At 31.4% G+C, this 18,874-nt stretch overlaps 1 protein-coding gene across 1 annotated transcript; it reads right to left on the bottom strand.

The window, feature by feature from the left end:
• Nucleotides 1-11,376: 11,376 nt before the first annotated feature.
• Nucleotides 11,377-18,819, bottom strand: LOC144854874 (adenosine 3'-phospho 5'-phosphosulfate transporter 2-like). Its single transcript, XM_078712875.1, has 9 exons — nucleotides 18,772-18,819; nucleotides 17,605-17,935; nucleotides 17,360-17,481; nucleotides 16,710-16,864; nucleotides 15,874-15,981; nucleotides 15,204-15,301; nucleotides 14,474-14,678; nucleotides 13,684-13,753; nucleotides 11,377-12,566 (listed from the first exon to the last, which is right to left on the bottom strand). The coding sequence occupies exons 2-9, from the start codon at nucleotides 17,932-17,934 to the stop codon at nucleotides 12,407-12,409; spliced, it is 1,248 nt and encodes a 415-aa protein (XP_078569001.1). The 5' UTR covers nucleotide 17,935; nucleotides 18,772-18,819; the 3' UTR covers nucleotides 11,377-12,406.
• Between the last annotated feature and the right edge of the window lie 55 nt (nucleotides 18,820-18,874).

Here is an 18,874-nt window from a genome sequence, read left to right as displayed (position 1 = left end):
ACCAACGACCGGAAATACTGAGAGAAAATCCTTGGAAATAAAAGTTTTGTTAATTACAGAAGCTTACCCCCCTTTTTTTAAAATACGGCTTTTAAAATACAAATAAAAATTAAATAAAAATACAGATAAATGAAAAAATTACAACATAGCTTTTATTATACAAAATGTATAAGTAACTTGGAATCTTGTTTAACTGTATTGACAAGCACTCAGTCTTGCCATCAACTACTCTTTAAATGTCAGTGATATTTACAGAAACTTGGGTTAGTACACGATCATCAAATGACATTACATTCATACGTATACTATAAGAAACTCGTCTATATGAGGGAATCAAACGAAAAGCTCTTCAAACAGATGGCAAATAAATATCAAATTAGAAGAGAATCTTAACAGTATATCATTTATGATGCCATACTGACTGTAAAATAATAATTGTCAAATTTATATTTATATTTAATTCAAAATCAATTTATGTTTGTGATTACTTTTAATAAGTTCAATGCCCGTTGTTATTAGAGTTACGAAAAAGTCAAGTAGCGCATTCATTTTAATCTATAAATATTATCTTTTTTTTTCATTCATTCATGACAAATAATGTATTTTAGAAAAACAGCTATATTAAAACTTAGAGTAGAGTATTTGGCATATGAAGAATATATCAGATTGATATTACTAGTTAAATTAAAATTCAAAATAGTCAACTTTATTCACATCAGATAAGATAAGGTACGCCTACGGATAAATATCAAAAACAGGGATTATTTTTTAGAAAACTCCAAAGTATCCAAACAATGGCATTCATGTTATTGATTATACTGTCTTGACTATCTATCTTGATAATATTAAAAAAAACTTTAACATGCACTGAATTTAAAATGAAAAGAATTTTAATTAAATAATCTCGACAGGATCCAGAAAAGAAACAGTTGTCCAGCATAACAGACTGTCGCCCAAATTCAGGAGAGTTTAGTAATTGTCACCTAAACAATACACATAAAAATACATTAAAGTAATATTGCCCCTGTCTTTCCTGATAAACTGGAATTAAAATGGATCGTCGTACATTACATTAAGACTTTAACTTAATGCTCTCGACAGGATCCAGAGAAGAAACATCGCTACAACACCACTGTCACTTGAATAAGGGGAGTAATTGTCGATCGCCTAAAGACGAATGCCATCTGTCGTGATTTCTGTAAAATGCTTAACTTACAAAACAAAACTTGAAGTCACATCAGGACTTCAAGTCACATTTAAAATTGATAACTCACTTAATGGTACGTCTAGTATAAATGAGTCATTTAAATGAAAAACTATCATACGATAAGATAAACAGAATAAGTTGTTTTACCTGGCATATATCTGTCTTTTTTTAAACACGTTATACATAAGGCCTAGCTTAATGAAGTTCATTCGATAAAACTATTATAGATGTCACTAACGTCTATGACGTGTTATTGATAACAACAGTTCATGGGATATTGACCAGAAGACCAGAATTATCATTATTTAAAAATATATATTATAATGATTTATGAAAATATAAATGCTGTACTGTAGTTATGTTATAATTGTTATTATTGATATATGTATAAGAAAAGTTATATACATCTGTTTTAATATAATAGAGTAGAAAAACAAATTTATGAACACGTTACTTATGCAGGATATAAATATGACCATATAATTTATATTTATTATAAATGTGCATTTTTATACAAGAAATAAAAGTGGGAAGAAATTACAGCTAACCACATTGTGACGGTTTAGGATGAGTTTTAAGTGGTCGATGTAAACAAAGGTAGTCTTTCCAAAGTATTAATTGCAGAAAATAATGATAAACACAAACTTGATACAATAATAGTGAATAACAGCACAAATTTAGAAACAAAATGTCTCTGAGATTAGTGGCAAGTGATAACAAGTTACAAACAAGAGAAAACAAAAACATATTGTTCGAACTCACATAGTCCGGTATGTCGAGTATGCGAGTTAAATTTCTAATGGACTTCTCTTTAATCAAAAGCTTTTTTATACTTTAATTGTGTTGGAAATTATCATTGTCAGTAATGATATGATACATGTTTTGAATTTCTTATTTTCTCATCAATCAAAGTAAGAATATACGTGATAAAGTCAAAAATGCTATTATCGTTCTCAGCATCTCAAGATACAATTTTAAATCGAATGAATACATATTTTAAAATATATTACAATAAAACATCATGATTGATATTGGTAAATGGAAATTTGAATAGGTCGCTGCAATGATCGAATGATATTAGGCCTATTAAAGCATTATGATTAATACTTATTGTTTAAGAGATATTGAAAACAACATTGTTAACGTTTGTAAGACTTTGATGAATTCCATAACAAATGAAAATGTTATTTTAATTCTAAACAAATGATTGTGTATTCCATTACTTTAGTGTAATAATTCTATTTCGTTAGAATTATTTACTCAGTAGAAAATTAGATCATAATTGGAAATTCAAACTTAGAAAATGTTGTCCTAATTTTTGTTCTAATACCTCTGCATCCTAGTTCTGATATGGAAAAATCATTGACCTCTCGTCCTACTTTTTGATTCGACATTCGTAACGAAGTCGCCAAGGCCTATAGCAATTTCATATATTGCATTAATAGTTATTAATACATTTATTGTCAATGAACTTAAACTTGAACACAGACCCTAAGGATGATAAGCAAGGCAAACAGCAACACCACCATGACGCATACTATCAGAATACACCTTCGTAACCTGGACTCATACATACACATTTTACCAAAGAGCCAATTTGACAGAAAAATTACAATGCATCTAAAGCTCTGTCTACACTATCAAACTAGTTTGACAAAAAAGTGTGATATGCCCAAATATGGTAGTGATATGACATCATCATGTCCATATATGGGCACATCGCATTGCAACAATTTTTATGCTGATCATATCAGAATGTATTGATGAACATACTATATAAAGAAAAAACATGTTTCGGTCAGCATAAACATTTCTGTGATCTTTCTTCGATATTTATTATTATGAATGAATTTAAACTTGACCTGAGATAATGAGGAAGGTCAACCCATCATGCTACACCACCATGATACAACATAATAGTAGGAAAAAGTCTACTAAGTTTCACAAAATAAAAAAGAAATAAAAAATGTGTACATTGCACTGCACTCAGAATTAAAAGCTTTTGTATCATAAATTAAAAAAAAATATAATAATTTCTTTCTAGAAATATACTAAGCATTATTTTAAAGTATTACATGTTGCACATTCTACAAAACAGTATCTCAAATGCATCAAAAAATAATTGTTCGTAATTATCACATTATCAGAGGTTATTAGGAAAGCAGAAAAAAGATAGGACGGTTCAATTTGAACCGATATTCTAGAAATTGATGTTCTCGATCGAATGTCCATTCATACAAATGATATGGTTAAAGGGAGAAATATGATAATTAAACAAAATATGTCGCATTCTTTAAACAACCAATGAAGGCAGCACATATATGTTAAATTCCATAGACGCTATGCATTTTAATGATTTATCAAATTTCCTGCAGTAGCAGTTTGAAATGTTGAAAACATTATATTTTATTTGATCCACTAAGAAGTTGAAAAATGTATTTGTTTCTGAGATAATAACTTTAACTATTGTGTTTCATGTTAAGATGACCATGTGGATCCATTTGATGATTTACCTTTGTGTTTTAACTTTATACGTTAGACAAAGAACTATATGGAAGTGTATTGATACTGCTGATATAATGTGTGTTGTTTTAACGATATAACGCAAAGGAGACAGGTGTAATGTTTCGAAGAACAAATATTTTATGACAAAATCCGTTACAGAAGGAAAGAATTGCCTTTGTCTACGTCTGCAGTGTACTTATTAAAACATACACCCTCTTATTTCAAATAGCGTACGCAAGCAAGCATCAGTTGAATCAATACTTACTGGTTCCCAGAGGTACGATAGGTCTATAGACAGTTGCCAGGGCACCGCTAAATATTGATGAATATGGTGATATTCTACCTTCCTAATCTATGAATTTAATTATTTTTGCCAGAAATAATTATTAGCCCATATAATAATTTTATAGAAAAATATTCCAGATATCATAAAATAATTATCAAGATGATCATTTTTTGTATTAATTTTTGTCTTTCTGGGTCATATTACACGTTATTAATAGATATCTGAGAAATTGTCATGAACCATCGACTAGTTGTTATCCACCATGTGGTTCTTGGCACTCTATTTCACTAATTTAAATAGTAGGCCTATTATATAGGCATATACGTAATCATTTTAGATTTATCATAGTTTAAAACCTCGCCTGATGAAGATCTTAAACCTTGCCTGATGAAGATCTTAAACCTCGCCTGATGAAGATCTTAAACCTCGCCTGATGAAGATCTTACAAGACCGGAGTAGGCTACATGGTAATACTAAGAAAACGAATTGAACGGTGCCGTCTTCCGCCATATTACATTAGGATCTCCACAATTCTTTAATTTATTTACAAAATACTAAACTTAAACTAAAATTTGTTCAATCTATAATCAGCCAAAGGGTAACTATAAAATCATATAGTTGAAACGTTTATTACTGAACTATAAAATACAAGAATATATAACTCATATTTGTTGTTATATGATAATAACCGGGGGTTTATAATAGTAGAAAGATGACGTTTAAAACGTTATTTAAAGATGTATTGTCCCCCCAAAACAGCAGTTTTAATAAAGTTAATCACTTCCATAGAAAAAAAACATGTTTCACTTATAAAATGACAAAATAAATGGTTAAATTCAACCAAAAATCCATTGGCTGGCAGTCAATTTGACCATTTTTTGCTTTAAATTACATTTTTTCAGGTAAATACATTTTTTTTCGATCCAATTTTTGTTCAAAGTGGATAACTATTATGTTACATTAAAATGGAATATTCAACAACAATTTTTTTAAGAATTATTTTTTCACGGGACAATACATCTTTAAAGGTCCTGGTGGTTAGTTTAGATAAACTGAACTCTGACATGTATAAATGTGTAGAATACATACTCTACTTTACTACCATTTTAATGTCAAAGGTCAACAAAAGTTGTGTCAATGCAATAATACGAATCACAGAGTCTTAAGAGGAATGGAATTTTTTTCTCAACTTCATGAATTATTTTACATATTAATTGATAGAAAAGCTGAATTACACTACAACCATAGTGTCGAATTTATTCTATACGGACTCGTGTTTTTTTTCCTACAGCCATTCGTCAACATTTAAAATTCATGAGACGCTGCGTCGTAAATGCCAATTTCAGAAAATGAAGTGTATATCTTTTTCTGGAGCACAACGTTATCTTGAATGTATGGATTCAAGCTATGACTGCTCGAGCGGACTAATGGAAACGAATAACAAAAGGCGCCCTCTAGTCATTTCTTAGTGTTCACTGCATTCCTTGATGTTGATTTGCAATTAAGGCACGCGGTGAATGCCAAGGGCCAGACTATATTACAACACAAACCGACGTCATCGCTTGTTCTAGGTCTTTTTCAATACAGGAACAATTTACAAAACGATTTCTATCTAAATCCACAACTTGATTGCTAGCTAAGTTCTACTTGACTTTGCTAATAACATAGCTGATAATAGGTAAACATAGTACATTTACAGATTTAAAGACAAATATTCCTAATCTCACCATGTACTGTATATTTCCCTTTTATTGCATCCAACACATGATGGAGTCATAGTTAGTGCAAACATTGGAAAAGAATTATAATATTCTGATGGTTTACATTGCATAATTTGGCGCATACGTGTAAAGACCTGAAATCGTGTCATAAAATCGCCCAGGCTGAGATCGGCCAACATCGAGAAATTCAGAATTAATTGAGGCTTAGAGCAATTTAGATAAATTAGATACTATAGATCCATACTAAGGGGGGCACCCTGTCAAAAAAGTTGGCGTAGGTCGAACTTATTGACCTCTAACAAAATGGTTAGAACTTTATAAAAGATATAGGCTACCTAAGTTTTATTGAAGCCCATCCTTCCTGTGTTAACATACTCACTTTATAGACCATTTTGTAGTTTTTTAGAAAGTTATGAAGTTCCGCAAAAAGCGGACAAAAATAATAATTACACTTATAAAAAGACAAACAAAATAAAGGTTAAATTTAACTAAAAACACTTCTGATTGAGTAGATAAATTTTTTTTTTCAGATCCATTTTTATTTGTCAAAATGAATAACTATAAACAATGATACTCAACAAAAAAATTAAATTATTTCTTTTGAGGGAATATTAGAATCTTTCAACATCTTCCTACATTCAATGTAAATAACGTAGGTTCTTGGAATGGAAGGTTGAGTCTTAAAGTACTTGCACGACAATATATATAATTATGTATGTTAATTGTGTTGTTTTAAAACATTTTCAGTTACTTTTAACCAATCCTCTAACAATAATAAATGTAAAAGAAACGCAGAGCACAATGTGTCATAATTTGCTGTTTCTAATAATATGATTTCTTTTTAATGCGTTCATAGTTGAAATGTTCGACGGAATAAATTGACTTATATTTTAATATTTAATCTTCATCATTTCGTATAAATAATGCATTCACATTTTTATCTGTCAAGTACGAAGGCCTCGGAATAGATAATCTTTCATATTATCAATCTCGTACACACTTACTATTGATACTACCGGTTTAATAGTTAATAGTCTCACTGGGCATGAACAAATATTACTTTTACAAATTACAATAGAAAAAACTGAGGTTACAATGGGATTTATATTACATATTTTTAACATTCCATTTTCTTACTATTGAAAATAGTTTCTACTGAATTTAATCATTAAACCTAGTGCTGGATTTGGTAGAGGTTCTTTCCCATACCATATCCGCAGTTGAACGCACGCGTACAAAAGCCTACCATTTTCAACAAAATCTACGAGCGCGTGTCAAAAGCGCTGAAGAAGAAGTTATAACAATTACTTTATAAATTACTTTGCTGCTGCTGTGATAATGAAAACCATGCTGTAATGAATAGACCTAATACAAAATCTAAACTATTTAAATATGTATTGTCCCCCCTGAATAATTTTTAAGCTTTTGTTGTTGAATATGCCATTTTATTGTCACATAATATTTATTCACTTTTGGATAAAATTGGATCTAAAAAATGTATTTACCTGAAAAAACTGTAATTTTAAGCAAAAAAATGTCGAATTGGCTGCCATACAATGGATTTTTGGTTGAATTTAACCATTTATTATGTTATTTTATAAGTGGTGGTTTTTTTACGGTAGTAACTTTATTAAAACTACAAAATAACAAATAAACAACACAGGTCTGTTATAATTAATCTTCATTTTTCATTTCATTTTATCGTTAAAAGGAATGAAGAGGGAAAAGGAATGATGAGGGAAAAATAATGATTCTTAAACATATGATTCCAGATAAACTGATTGCAGTTTGTTGCACTGATTAAGTAACCGGAGGAGATCATGATTTAAAAAACATGTTTAATTATAGAAATAAAAAAATATTCTTTTTTCTAATATCTTGTCATTTGTCATGTTAATTGCAATTTGTAATAAGTTGTAATCCTGATTTTTTTGTTCGTGACGTAATATTTTTATGTTATTACACTGCATTGTAGACCCTAAGGCCTAACGAATTTAGATCAACTGCACACTGAATGACATTTGGAATAAGGCAAGTTTCCATTATTTAGTTGACAGTGCATTACACTTTCTTCGACCAGCGCGAATTTTGCGTTGAATGTCACTAGCGCGTTGGGGATTGCGTGCTTCCAATTAATTATTTTGTTGTGGAATATTATTTGTTTTAGGAGAACGAACAACGAACGATTAGTGTTTTTTTATTTTATTTCATACGCATCCAACAGCGAGTAACTCGCCAATTAGAGGATGGATAAACTATTTTATAATTTAATTCATCGTGCTTATAAACTAAGTCTCATTTGAGGCTTAGGGAGTGGAGTTGAAAGAGTCGTGAGTTACAACAATGCATTAAGTCAGGATTTAACCCTGGACCTTTGGATTGGAAGGCAAGCACGTTAACCACACCAAGCTACAGCTCCACAACTGTTATTATTACTATTATATTTGTATTACCGTAAATCACAGATACATACATTTTGAAATAAAAATTAAAAGAATGAATAAATAAATGATTTGAATTAGTAGGTCTACTATATTTCGATCAAAACAACAGCAGCAGGCCTAGGTTATTATAATAGATGGAATGTCGACATTAGGCAGTTAGCGTTAACACCGTAAATATAGCTTGTTTTCCTTCATTTGTTCGTTTTTATTTAATTATGAAATAGCCAGTAACTTGATTAGTATTGATTGTAGTTTGTCATCTAATGAATCACTGTATTTAATATCGTTATACTGTATTAAGTAAAGCTCTGTCTACACTATCAAACTAGTTTGACAAAAATAGTGTGATGTGCCAAATATGGTACAGATATGCCCAAACATGGTAGTGATATTACATCTTCATGTCCATATATCCGCACATCACATTGTTTTGTCACATAAAGTTTGATAGTGTAGAAAGAGCTTTAGAAGTGCATTGAAACTGTACTGTACTAATGAGGGCGTATCATTACCGATCTATAACCATGCTAAACCCCAAGTGTAGGCCTACCGTACGCCATCTTTTTTATTCACCTTTTCTTTTTAAATATACAGTGGACGTTTCAACTACAGCTGTGAAAAAAGGGGATAGATTCATTATTGCTATGGTCTTTTCTTTTATCATTACAAAATCATCATAGCCTGCAATCCAATACACATGGTAGTATTAAACCCACAGTGGACATTTCAATTCTTTTTTAATATTCGTAGTAAATATGCTTTGGTGAGGAGAAAAAGAAGGGGGTGGGGGGCGGGGTGTGTTAATTATAAGTATAGTCTTTTCTTTTATTATTACAAAATCACCATAGCTTGCAATCCAATACACATCGGCGTAGCACTGTAGTAGAAGTATTAAACCCACAGTGGACAACTGTCAACTACAGCTGTGAAATTGCACTATTATTATTCGGCACGCACTGACAACAAGACAACGAGCTGTCCAAAACAAACAGAATTATTTGCGATTTAATTCATATTCAATCAAGTTGCTTACAGGATTAATTAAGAGAAATACGAGTCGGGATCAAACGCTATAAGACTTTCGTCATCGCTTGGTTCTATCGACGCAGTTGTTAACAAGATCAATACTCAGAAAAGCGGAAAATCATAATTAAACTATTTCTTTTGTAGTTTTCTGATTTCCAATCGATTATTCAGTTCCTTTGAGCTCTACTTCAACTACATTCATTAATAGCAATTATCTCTGTAGGCCAACATCGCAAAGGAAGCGAACCATGATCTTAAATAACGCACATACTACGAACAATCTCTTAAAGATGTATTGTCCCTAAAAACATGAAAAATGAAGATTAATTTGATCAGACTTTGAATAGGTTATTTTGTAGTTTTAATAAAGTTAGGCCTAATCCCTTCCATAAAAAGGTAAAGGTAAATAAATTTGTGTTCGATTCAATTTTTGTTCAAAGTGGATAACTATTATGTGACATCAAATGGCATATTCAACAACAAAAAATTTTTTTTCAGAGGGACAAAACAAAAGTTGACTGGGATAAATAATAATAATAATAATAATAATATCCTGGATTTATATAGCGCCTAATGAACAAAACAAAACAACAACTTGTGAACAAAAAAAACCAAAATGCTACTAAAATTAATTCCTAACAAAATAAATAATATTATCTTAGTATGAACAAAATCATCGTTTATGCTATTTAGGTTATTAATGCGAAGATAGCACGCCATACTGTTGATAGGGATTATAATACACCTGTTCCAAGATGTAAAATAGAAACGAAGTTTAAAACCAGGGCTTTTTCAAACCATCTGTTTATTTTAGGAATTTTCTAAGATATAAAACGAAATATTATTATTTTCTGAACTGATGAACTAACATAAGCAAAATCATTGAACAAAGTTAAGATGATTTTGTTGCTAAAATGTTTAATAAATTTGACTCTAAAGTTTAAAGACAACCTAACATAGAACTATTTTGTGATGTTGTATAAACAAGGTGTTTTTTATTCAGATTTTTTGAAAGGTGATGGCAAGAAGGTTAACGATTTATATAAGATTATGAACCTATCAATCTTAAACTGATTTTATACACCATTAAAACTGTAAAGTAGTCAAAATTAATGAATACAAAATCGATGAATAAAATAAAACCACGAATTAACTTGTTTTATTTATGACTATCAAGTTTTAATAAAATTTCTCATTAAATCTGATTTTAATAGTAATCTTTTCGAAATCTTTATGCAGCATTTGAATTAATGAAACGTTTAAAAGCAGTTTTCTCTTAAGATTCAGTTGACACTTATTATGACAAAATGTTTTGCGAAAAATTCACACATGCGCAGATTGATCTTAGTGGACAATGCTATTTTGTCCAAATCCATTTGAATTTAAACATGTTATGATGCGAGATGTTTACATTGGCTTATTTTTTGTAACCTTACACATATCGTCCAGATGATGTGACGTATAATCAAAATGGTGGTTAGAGTTTCTTTGGAGTATCATTAAATTATTTTTGCTTGGCATTAAAAATTGTTCCTTGATTCATTCAATAAAATAATGTATGCTTAAAGGTGCACATTTTCTTGATATGCATTTGAATTATCTTGCTCTGGTTGAAGTCGAATAATCATTAGATAATTTACATAAAATCTGAACATTTTATTATCACCTAGTGGGTATTACAAGAAGTGTGTGTACACGAAATTGTGATTATTGCGCGTGAGTTGACGCAGATTACTCCATGTTTTTTACGATGCTGTACGTTTTCTCGACTCGTGTAACCACGTACTATCGGAATTTGTGCACAGTTCTTCTGATACGTGTTTATATGCGTGGTATGGCTAAATGTAACTAATGCAATTATAGAGGTTTGAACTAAGCTCAACTACTACATATTATTTCGTCATTTAAATAGCCGCAACGGGAACGTTATTTGCCTAATTTGAATAACTCACACTATTCTCTGTACTGTATCTCCACAAAATGGCATTAGGCCTATGTCCAGTATCATATAAAACTTTAAAGCTACCCTTTAACACGATACTAACTAGCTCCCTCAAATGTAAGTCAAAGGAAATGTTTTGTTTAGCTAAAATATAAATTGATTTTGTTTTGTTTATTTACAAATGATGGGAACAAACAATGAAAGGACATAAGTAATGATTTGATATCATAAGTATAAAACTCGACCACCAATACTGCATTTATAATTTATATAAAAACACTATATAATATTTCATTTTATTTTCATTAATTCCGCGTTCTTTAATGACTATTAAAACGTGAAACACATGCTAGTTGAACTGTAACACAATTATTGACTTGAAAGAATATGTTTACTTAAAAATTATCTTTAATCTCAATTATAATTTATTCAAAATAGTAAAAAAAAAGAGTCATAAAATACCTAATTTTATTGAAAATATAAATACTGTGTAGTATTCCATTTAATCAATAAATGAATACACACAATGAAAATACATAGATAGAAAAAGTTTCTAAATACTACATGGTTAGATGGCAATAGAAAACACTGAATTCTGTAAAGCCTTAACATAATTGTTGATAAATGAGTTATTTCCATTATGGAGAAAATAGAATAAAAAGTAGACAGATATAGACAGAGTAAAAAAGTAGGCAATCTATTGGAATACTGGCGGCTGATAAAGGGATTTATACAGAAAGCAATAAGGCACTGAGTGTCTGATATTGGAGTATTAGATCATTTTGGCTGTTTGTGCCATGTACATAACAAGGAGCTGGAAAAATAGTAGGATTTACCAAGGAAGAGTAAATTACACTATTTAAGAGCAAGTGGATTGCTTGGCTGTGGGACTGTAGAGGGCCTACTATCTGTGGCTTTGGAAATATAGAGGGCGGTCTTTGTTTTCAAACCTGGATAACATGGAAGGCAGATATGCTTTTAAAATATGCTTTTAAAATACGGTTTTTTAAACCAAAACTAAACTCATTTATACATATTACATATTTGTGCGTTACACTTGTATTTACCGGCCTCCTTTCTGATTCGATATCATGAACTCTGTTAATTTGCAAGCCATCCCTAGCAACACCTGTATACAAATTACCTATTTATGAGTTACACCTGTATTTCCAGGCCTCTAGTTATTTGTCCTTTCTGATGTGATATCATAAACTCTCTTATATGATGGTAAACCAATCCCTACAAACTCCTGTATACAAATTACTTATTTGTGAATTACACCTGTAGTTCCGGGCCTCTACTTATTTTTCCTTTCTGATGTGATATCATAAACTCTCTTATATGATTGGCAAACCATTGATCCATTGACCGTTTATTTTTGCTGTATACATTTAAAAAAATACCAAAGAGAACTATCAAACCAGACCAAACATACCTAAGTAAAAAAGACAATCATTAATATTAAAATTAAGTTATATTAAAGATTTCTAAAATATCTTAGCTATAAAAGCTGTATATTATTAGTTTATGATCCTTGTTGGCTAAAACAGATTTGGTTACAAAAACCATTTAACTCTCCTACTTGTCATGCTGTTATCAATCAAAACGCAATGTGGTAATGATATAAGCGTGGAAAAATTATCTTGCATTTACAATACAACTATATTCTGTTCCGAACATAGAATATTGGAAAAAGTTAAATTTTGATTTTTACTAGAAGTCAGGTTTTTACTAAAGTCTGGGTTTTTAAAAACTTCTGGTTGTGTGAACAATCTAGTTTTGAGAAGAGATTTTTTGTTTAGGTTTTGATTAGTGAAAGTGTGGTTGTGACGAAAGTCTGATTATGACAAAAGTTTTATTTTGAAAAAAGTTGTTGTTTCGACAAAATTCTGGTTGTAACAACAGTTTAAGTTTTAACAAAAGTCTAGTTTTGTCAAAAGTCTAGAGTTGACAAAAGTCTAGTTTTGACAAAAGTCTGGTTTTGACAAAAGTCTAGTTTTGACAAAAGTCTGGTTTTAACAAAAGTCTGGTTGTGACAAAAGTCTGGTTGTGACAACAGTCTAAGTTTTAACAAAAGTCTGGTTGTGACAAAAGTCATGTTTTGACAAAGGTCTGGTTGTGACAACAGTCCAAGTTTTAACAAAAGTCTGGTTGTGACAACAGTCTTAGTTTTAACAAAAGTCTGGTTGTGAAAACATTCTAAGTTTTAACAAAAGTCTGGTTGTAACAACAGTCTAAGTTTTAAAGTCTGGATGTGACAACAGTCTGGTTTTGAGAAAAGTCTGGTTTTGAGAAAAGTTATTTGTTTTACAAACATCTGGTTGTGACAAAAGTCTGATTTTGTGAATAGTATGGTTGTGACCACCAAAGACTGGTGATAATCAATTGTTACTTTCATTGTTTTTCCCTTGACAAATATGGCACATGGTATTTCTTCATAATTTTCCTTTTCCATACTTGATTTGAACATTGTGCAACTTTAAAAAAATAATTTTAGATTTTCTAAAAATGAAATTATAGACAGTGTATATGAAAATATAAGCATAACTTACTGAATTGTGAATGGCTTTGCGAAGAATAAAAATGACATGGCCATAGTAACAGCCTTACGGCAAGTTGTAACTGAAATAAGAGAAAAGATATATTTTATAAATTATTAATAAACATTTACGAAAAGTATTGTTTCAAATTCATTCCGCACAATCAAAAATTCACAATTATGGGAGTTTTAAAAAAGACCTTAAAACTTTAATGTATTTTAAAATATCAAGTATTAGTTGAAAAATGAAATTCTACCAAATGTTGAAATGAAAATGTAAGAAATTAAATCTTGGAATAATCTACCAGGCTAATACAATGAACCTATTGTTTACAGAGTGTCTCAAATTATCAATATCCAAAAAGCGCAACATTGTGCAGTGAAGCATATCTTAGTTAAGTTAATTATTTCTGCTATTCTTGGTTCTATAATATCTCTATGGGTTAATGAACATTAACTGAAATGTTGATACTAAAACAAGTTTGTATTACATGATACTGGCTTTACTAACTCTTAATTAACCTATAAAACTTGTTAAACATCATGTATGTGTGTGCTTAACTTGGTTGAATTATTCTTCCTTAATCAAAGCACTTAAAATGTCCATACAAGCAAGTTATAATGGAGTATCAAAATGACTGAGAGTTTTAAAGTACATTTGAAAACTGATCTGGTTTCAAATCTATCCTCCTTAGAAAATAAAAATCAAAACAAGATCATTTTTAGTTGAATAACCGACAAAAAAGACCATTATTGCATTTGTTTGTAATTCTAAACATTTACCACACATATCTTTTACTTACTGGTTACAGCTGTGAGGGCGCCAAACTGACGTACAAGTTGAAGTACAAACATGATGCCAAAATATCCAGTGAGCGAAAATGCAACGGTATAACCAAACGTCTCATATGGATGCTGAGAGAAGAAAGCAAAAGCTTTAAAGAAACTACCATGTATCAACAGGCCAAGAAATATGTACACGCATCCTATGCCATATGAATATAGAACCTGTAAGAAAGAGATAAAATATTGGTAACTCTAGTTTGTAGATTCCTCTTAATATTGGTAAAAATATATATATTTTGGCAAAAATGTCATTTCATACGTATAATACTTGAGCAGTTTAAAGACAAAAATAAAAACGTAGACTGACGGTGCTCGTAAAGAATACTAAAAATATAAATTGACAGTAACTAGAGACATACATTCAAGATCTATTTGATTAATTTAAATTGACACTATAACTAAATTTATTGAAAGCAAGATATCTTTGCAAATGCTTAAATACCAGTGGCATGAGGCCATCTAAATACCAGTGGCATGAGGGCCATCTAAATACCAGTGGCATGAGGACATCTAAATACCAGTGGCATGAGGCCATCTAAATACCAGTGGCATGAGGCCATCTAAATACCAGTGGCATGAGGGCCATCTAAATACCAGTGGCATGAGGGCCATCTAAATACCGGTTTTAACAGATTGTTTAATTTTTAGCATTTCACAAGTATCAGTGTAAACAAAAAATGACTGTACCACTTCAGTGTTTGTTGCTTTGTAGGCTTTCATTGTTTTCTCCTGAACGTTTCCAATCACCGCATCAGCACCCAATGCCAAAGAAATCATTATTACTCCTAACAAAAACAAATTTAAGGTAAATTTTAGAAAACTGGACATCCTTTGGTTTCAGATTTTAAAGAAACTATACTACTGTACTATATTTTATTGTTTAAGTTTATATTGTGTTTAGGGATTAAACAGCCCTAACAATGCTATTTCTAGTTCTTATTACCCATTTGATGTACTGCATATAAGTTGTAATTTTGTAATTCATTCATTTATTCAATAGTATGTAGGCCTCTGGCCCAAGTACAATAATAGATAATAATACATATAGTTAAATTTAAGTAGTAGTTTAGTAACAGCAAAATAATTAGTTTTATTTTTATATGCGAAAAAGGCAAATCTTACCAGGTTATTGATTACCTTTTTTCTTTTTGTTTTTCATTAGTAAAATAAACTTTTATTTTTTGGTTGATTAAAGTAATAAAGTTTAAATAAGGAGTGTCTAATTTCGTTGTAGTATGGACATACTAAAACAAAGTGATATTCATTTTCAACCTTGTTACATTTGCAAACTTTACAGATTCATTTTTAATAATAAAATAGAAAACGATACATAATTGTGTGTAATGATACTACCTACCAGTTTGATCAAAAGAAGGAGACACTTTACTATCTGCTAATGTAAAGAAAACAAGTCCCAACGACATACATAGTAGAGCAGTGACGTCTAATACCCCGTACCGCTTACCTGCAGTATTGAAGAGAAAATAAAGTATTATTTTTGCGATTCAATTTAGTTAAATGGTGAGGAAATGTATTGCCATAACACCATTGGTACTGTAATTAGTTTATTAAATTATTGTTATTTTTTTATTTATTTATTTATACTGGGTGACCTCTTCAGTCAAAGACTGGTCTCCCAGAGGGCCCAGTTACGATTAGTGGCTGTGAGTGACAACTAGTACATCGGGGTAACCTCCTACTCGTCTCGAAAGATTTACTAGGTTCTTTAAAGTGCACACGAGGTAGATGTGTATACTGGACATATATGGTTTATAGTCCTTATCCAAGAATACAGACTATACAACATTTTGAATGTTGGGGAGTGGGAATGGCTATACAAGAAGCAAAAAATTTAACAGGGTTTCTGACAGTTGTCGCTTTGAAAAATGTTATGAGTTTGTCATGAAAAAGTGAGAGGGAATATTATTGTGGTGGTGGTGGGCTTGTTGATTTTGAGGAACAAGCCCACCACCACAAGTCCATATGCGGCAGTGAAATTTAGTATTGTTATTTTGCTATGATGTACAGAGTACTACAAATACATTCTGTAAAACTAGATTTTCTGAAATATTGTGTCGTTCAAGTTTTTGGCTATTGTATATTAAATTATGGATACAGTTCCCATTTTGAGTAGTCCTCTGTCCTAGTTGACAATCTAGTTTTTTAAATATCTTTAAAACAAAAGCCACTTACGTTGTATTAAGACTCCTACAAACATAACTGGTATTAATTTACAGCATTTAAAAATAACTTGTGTTGGGTAGTTGAGAAATCCTAGAGAGGCATTTGATAGACCCATTGTAGATACAGTTAGAAATGCTAAAAGTAAGTATGTTTTTAGAGGTATTCTGAAAAGATAAATTAGATTTGTTACCAAATGTTAGTTACAACAGTTACAGTGTTTACTTTGAATAGGAAACTTTAGCTAATTTGGTTTCATTTATTCTTTGCAGGCACATTTGAAAATTGAAAAAACAATGAAGATTAGATAATTTTGAAGTGATTCTTTTAATTAATTTTTTTAATTTTATGTCTTTAGGCAATGTGGCCAAGGATTACCAATAGTGAATTAATCACTGTCCTATCAGAAAGGTGGTAATCCCCCGGATACAGGGGCTATTTTGTGAACCAGTTCACCGGGGTAACCCCCTACTCTTTTCGAATAATGAACTGGGTTCTTTAAAGTGCACACAGGTTATAACTGTGTACACTGGACCTATGGTTTATAGTCCTTTCCGAGAACTAGGAGCGAGTCGGCCTCGAACCCTTGCCGATGTTGTTGGATCTTTAGGTACGGTAAATTTGACCACTTGACTCGAATAATATTTAAAAAAATAACTTACTTTCGTTTTCGATCTAGTTTAAAACTAAGGTCAGTCATCCCAAACAAAGAGTAACATACAAATTGAACTAAAGTGAGAAACCAGCCATACGGCTTAATTCCATCCAATTGAAATATAAGCTCCTAAAAAAATAAGAATAGGTTTAAATTGTAAATGAAATCAACCCAAGCAAATTATCAAAACAAGCAAAAGCAAAAATCTTTAGCACCTGAGAGTATCATGGTTTAATATGTCATAATAATCACCTGCAAGTATCCATAAAATAGATAAAACAGAAAAACTCCACCAATTAAAAATAACAATTGCAACCATACAGGCCATTTATATACTGGCAAGCCTATGACTGTCCATTTTTCATTGTCTGATAAGTTTGAACTTTGAGCAGTCTCTTTTGGTATTTTCACAGCAAATTGCTGGTTATATGTGGCTGGATTTGTCAAGTCCAAAGCTTGTGGGTCACCAGAAGACATTAGGTAATTAGCGGCTTGTATAAATTGTCGATTTGATGGCACTTGCAAGGAACCACTTTCAATATTATTGTAGCGTCTATTTGACTGGACAGAGTGACTGGACATTCTGTAATAAAAGTCATACAAAAAACATCAATAATTAATACCTTGATTCATTATGGAGTTGTTGTTTAGAAGAAAATACTATGTAAACATTTTTTAAATATTTACAAGTTTAGAAGTAGTGTAGTAGATGTCAAAAAGGGGTTCAAATTAGTAGATGTCAAAAAGGGGTTCAAATTAATCTAATTTGAACCCCTTTTTGACATCTACTACACTACTAATTATTAGTATGCGCAGTATTTATTTTGAGAAGTGGAAGTGCATGTTAGTGGAAAGGCAACAAACAAGTGACCAGTCACCTTCCTCCAGTCCAGTACAGTGAATGTGCTCCTCGCAGTCCGTCGGCATATGTTGACTAAGAAATTACTCATTCAATGTCCTACTTAGTTAGTACAAGGCTAAGCTAGCTAGTAGGCTTACTACTCTAGGGTAGCAGCTTAGAATAGAGGCCAATAAAGCAAGGCCAATGAATGGCGCATATGCCTCTGCTGGGCTCGGTTCGGGCCTAACTACCTAGAGGCCAGCCGAGCCAGGGCCCCTGACAGGGGCGCGGGGTTTGATACAGACAGGGCCCTACCTCCTCTCTAGCCTGGCTAGACCTAACTACTATAGTTACTAGGCCTGCCTAGCTAGCCTACTAGGTAGGCCTAGGCCTAGCCTAGCTACTAGTAGGCCTAGCTAGGCCTAGCTTGCTAAGTATAGCCTAGGAAATCCTATCATATACAGTTTCCCACCCAATTACAGTATAGGCCTAATATCACTGTATTAGTAATAATATAATTATTTATTAGGAATATTAATAATGTTTTATAGGCCTAGCCTAGGCCTAGCTAGGCCTACCTTCTTTATCCATCCATGCCACCACCAACAACACTGTCATTGTTGACGTTGCAAAAGTAAGTACGCCCTCTATTTTTCTCCAAGAAGTATCTACTCGACTCTT

Source organism: Antedon bifida, chromosome 10 (genome assembly GCF_963402885.1).
Source record: "Antedon bifida chromosome 10, ecAntBifi1.1, whole genome shotgun sequence".
NCBI lineage: Eukaryota > Metazoa > Echinodermata > Crinoidea > Comatulida > Antedonidae > Antedon > Antedon bifida.
This window is presented reverse-complemented; position numbering and strand designations above follow the sequence as displayed.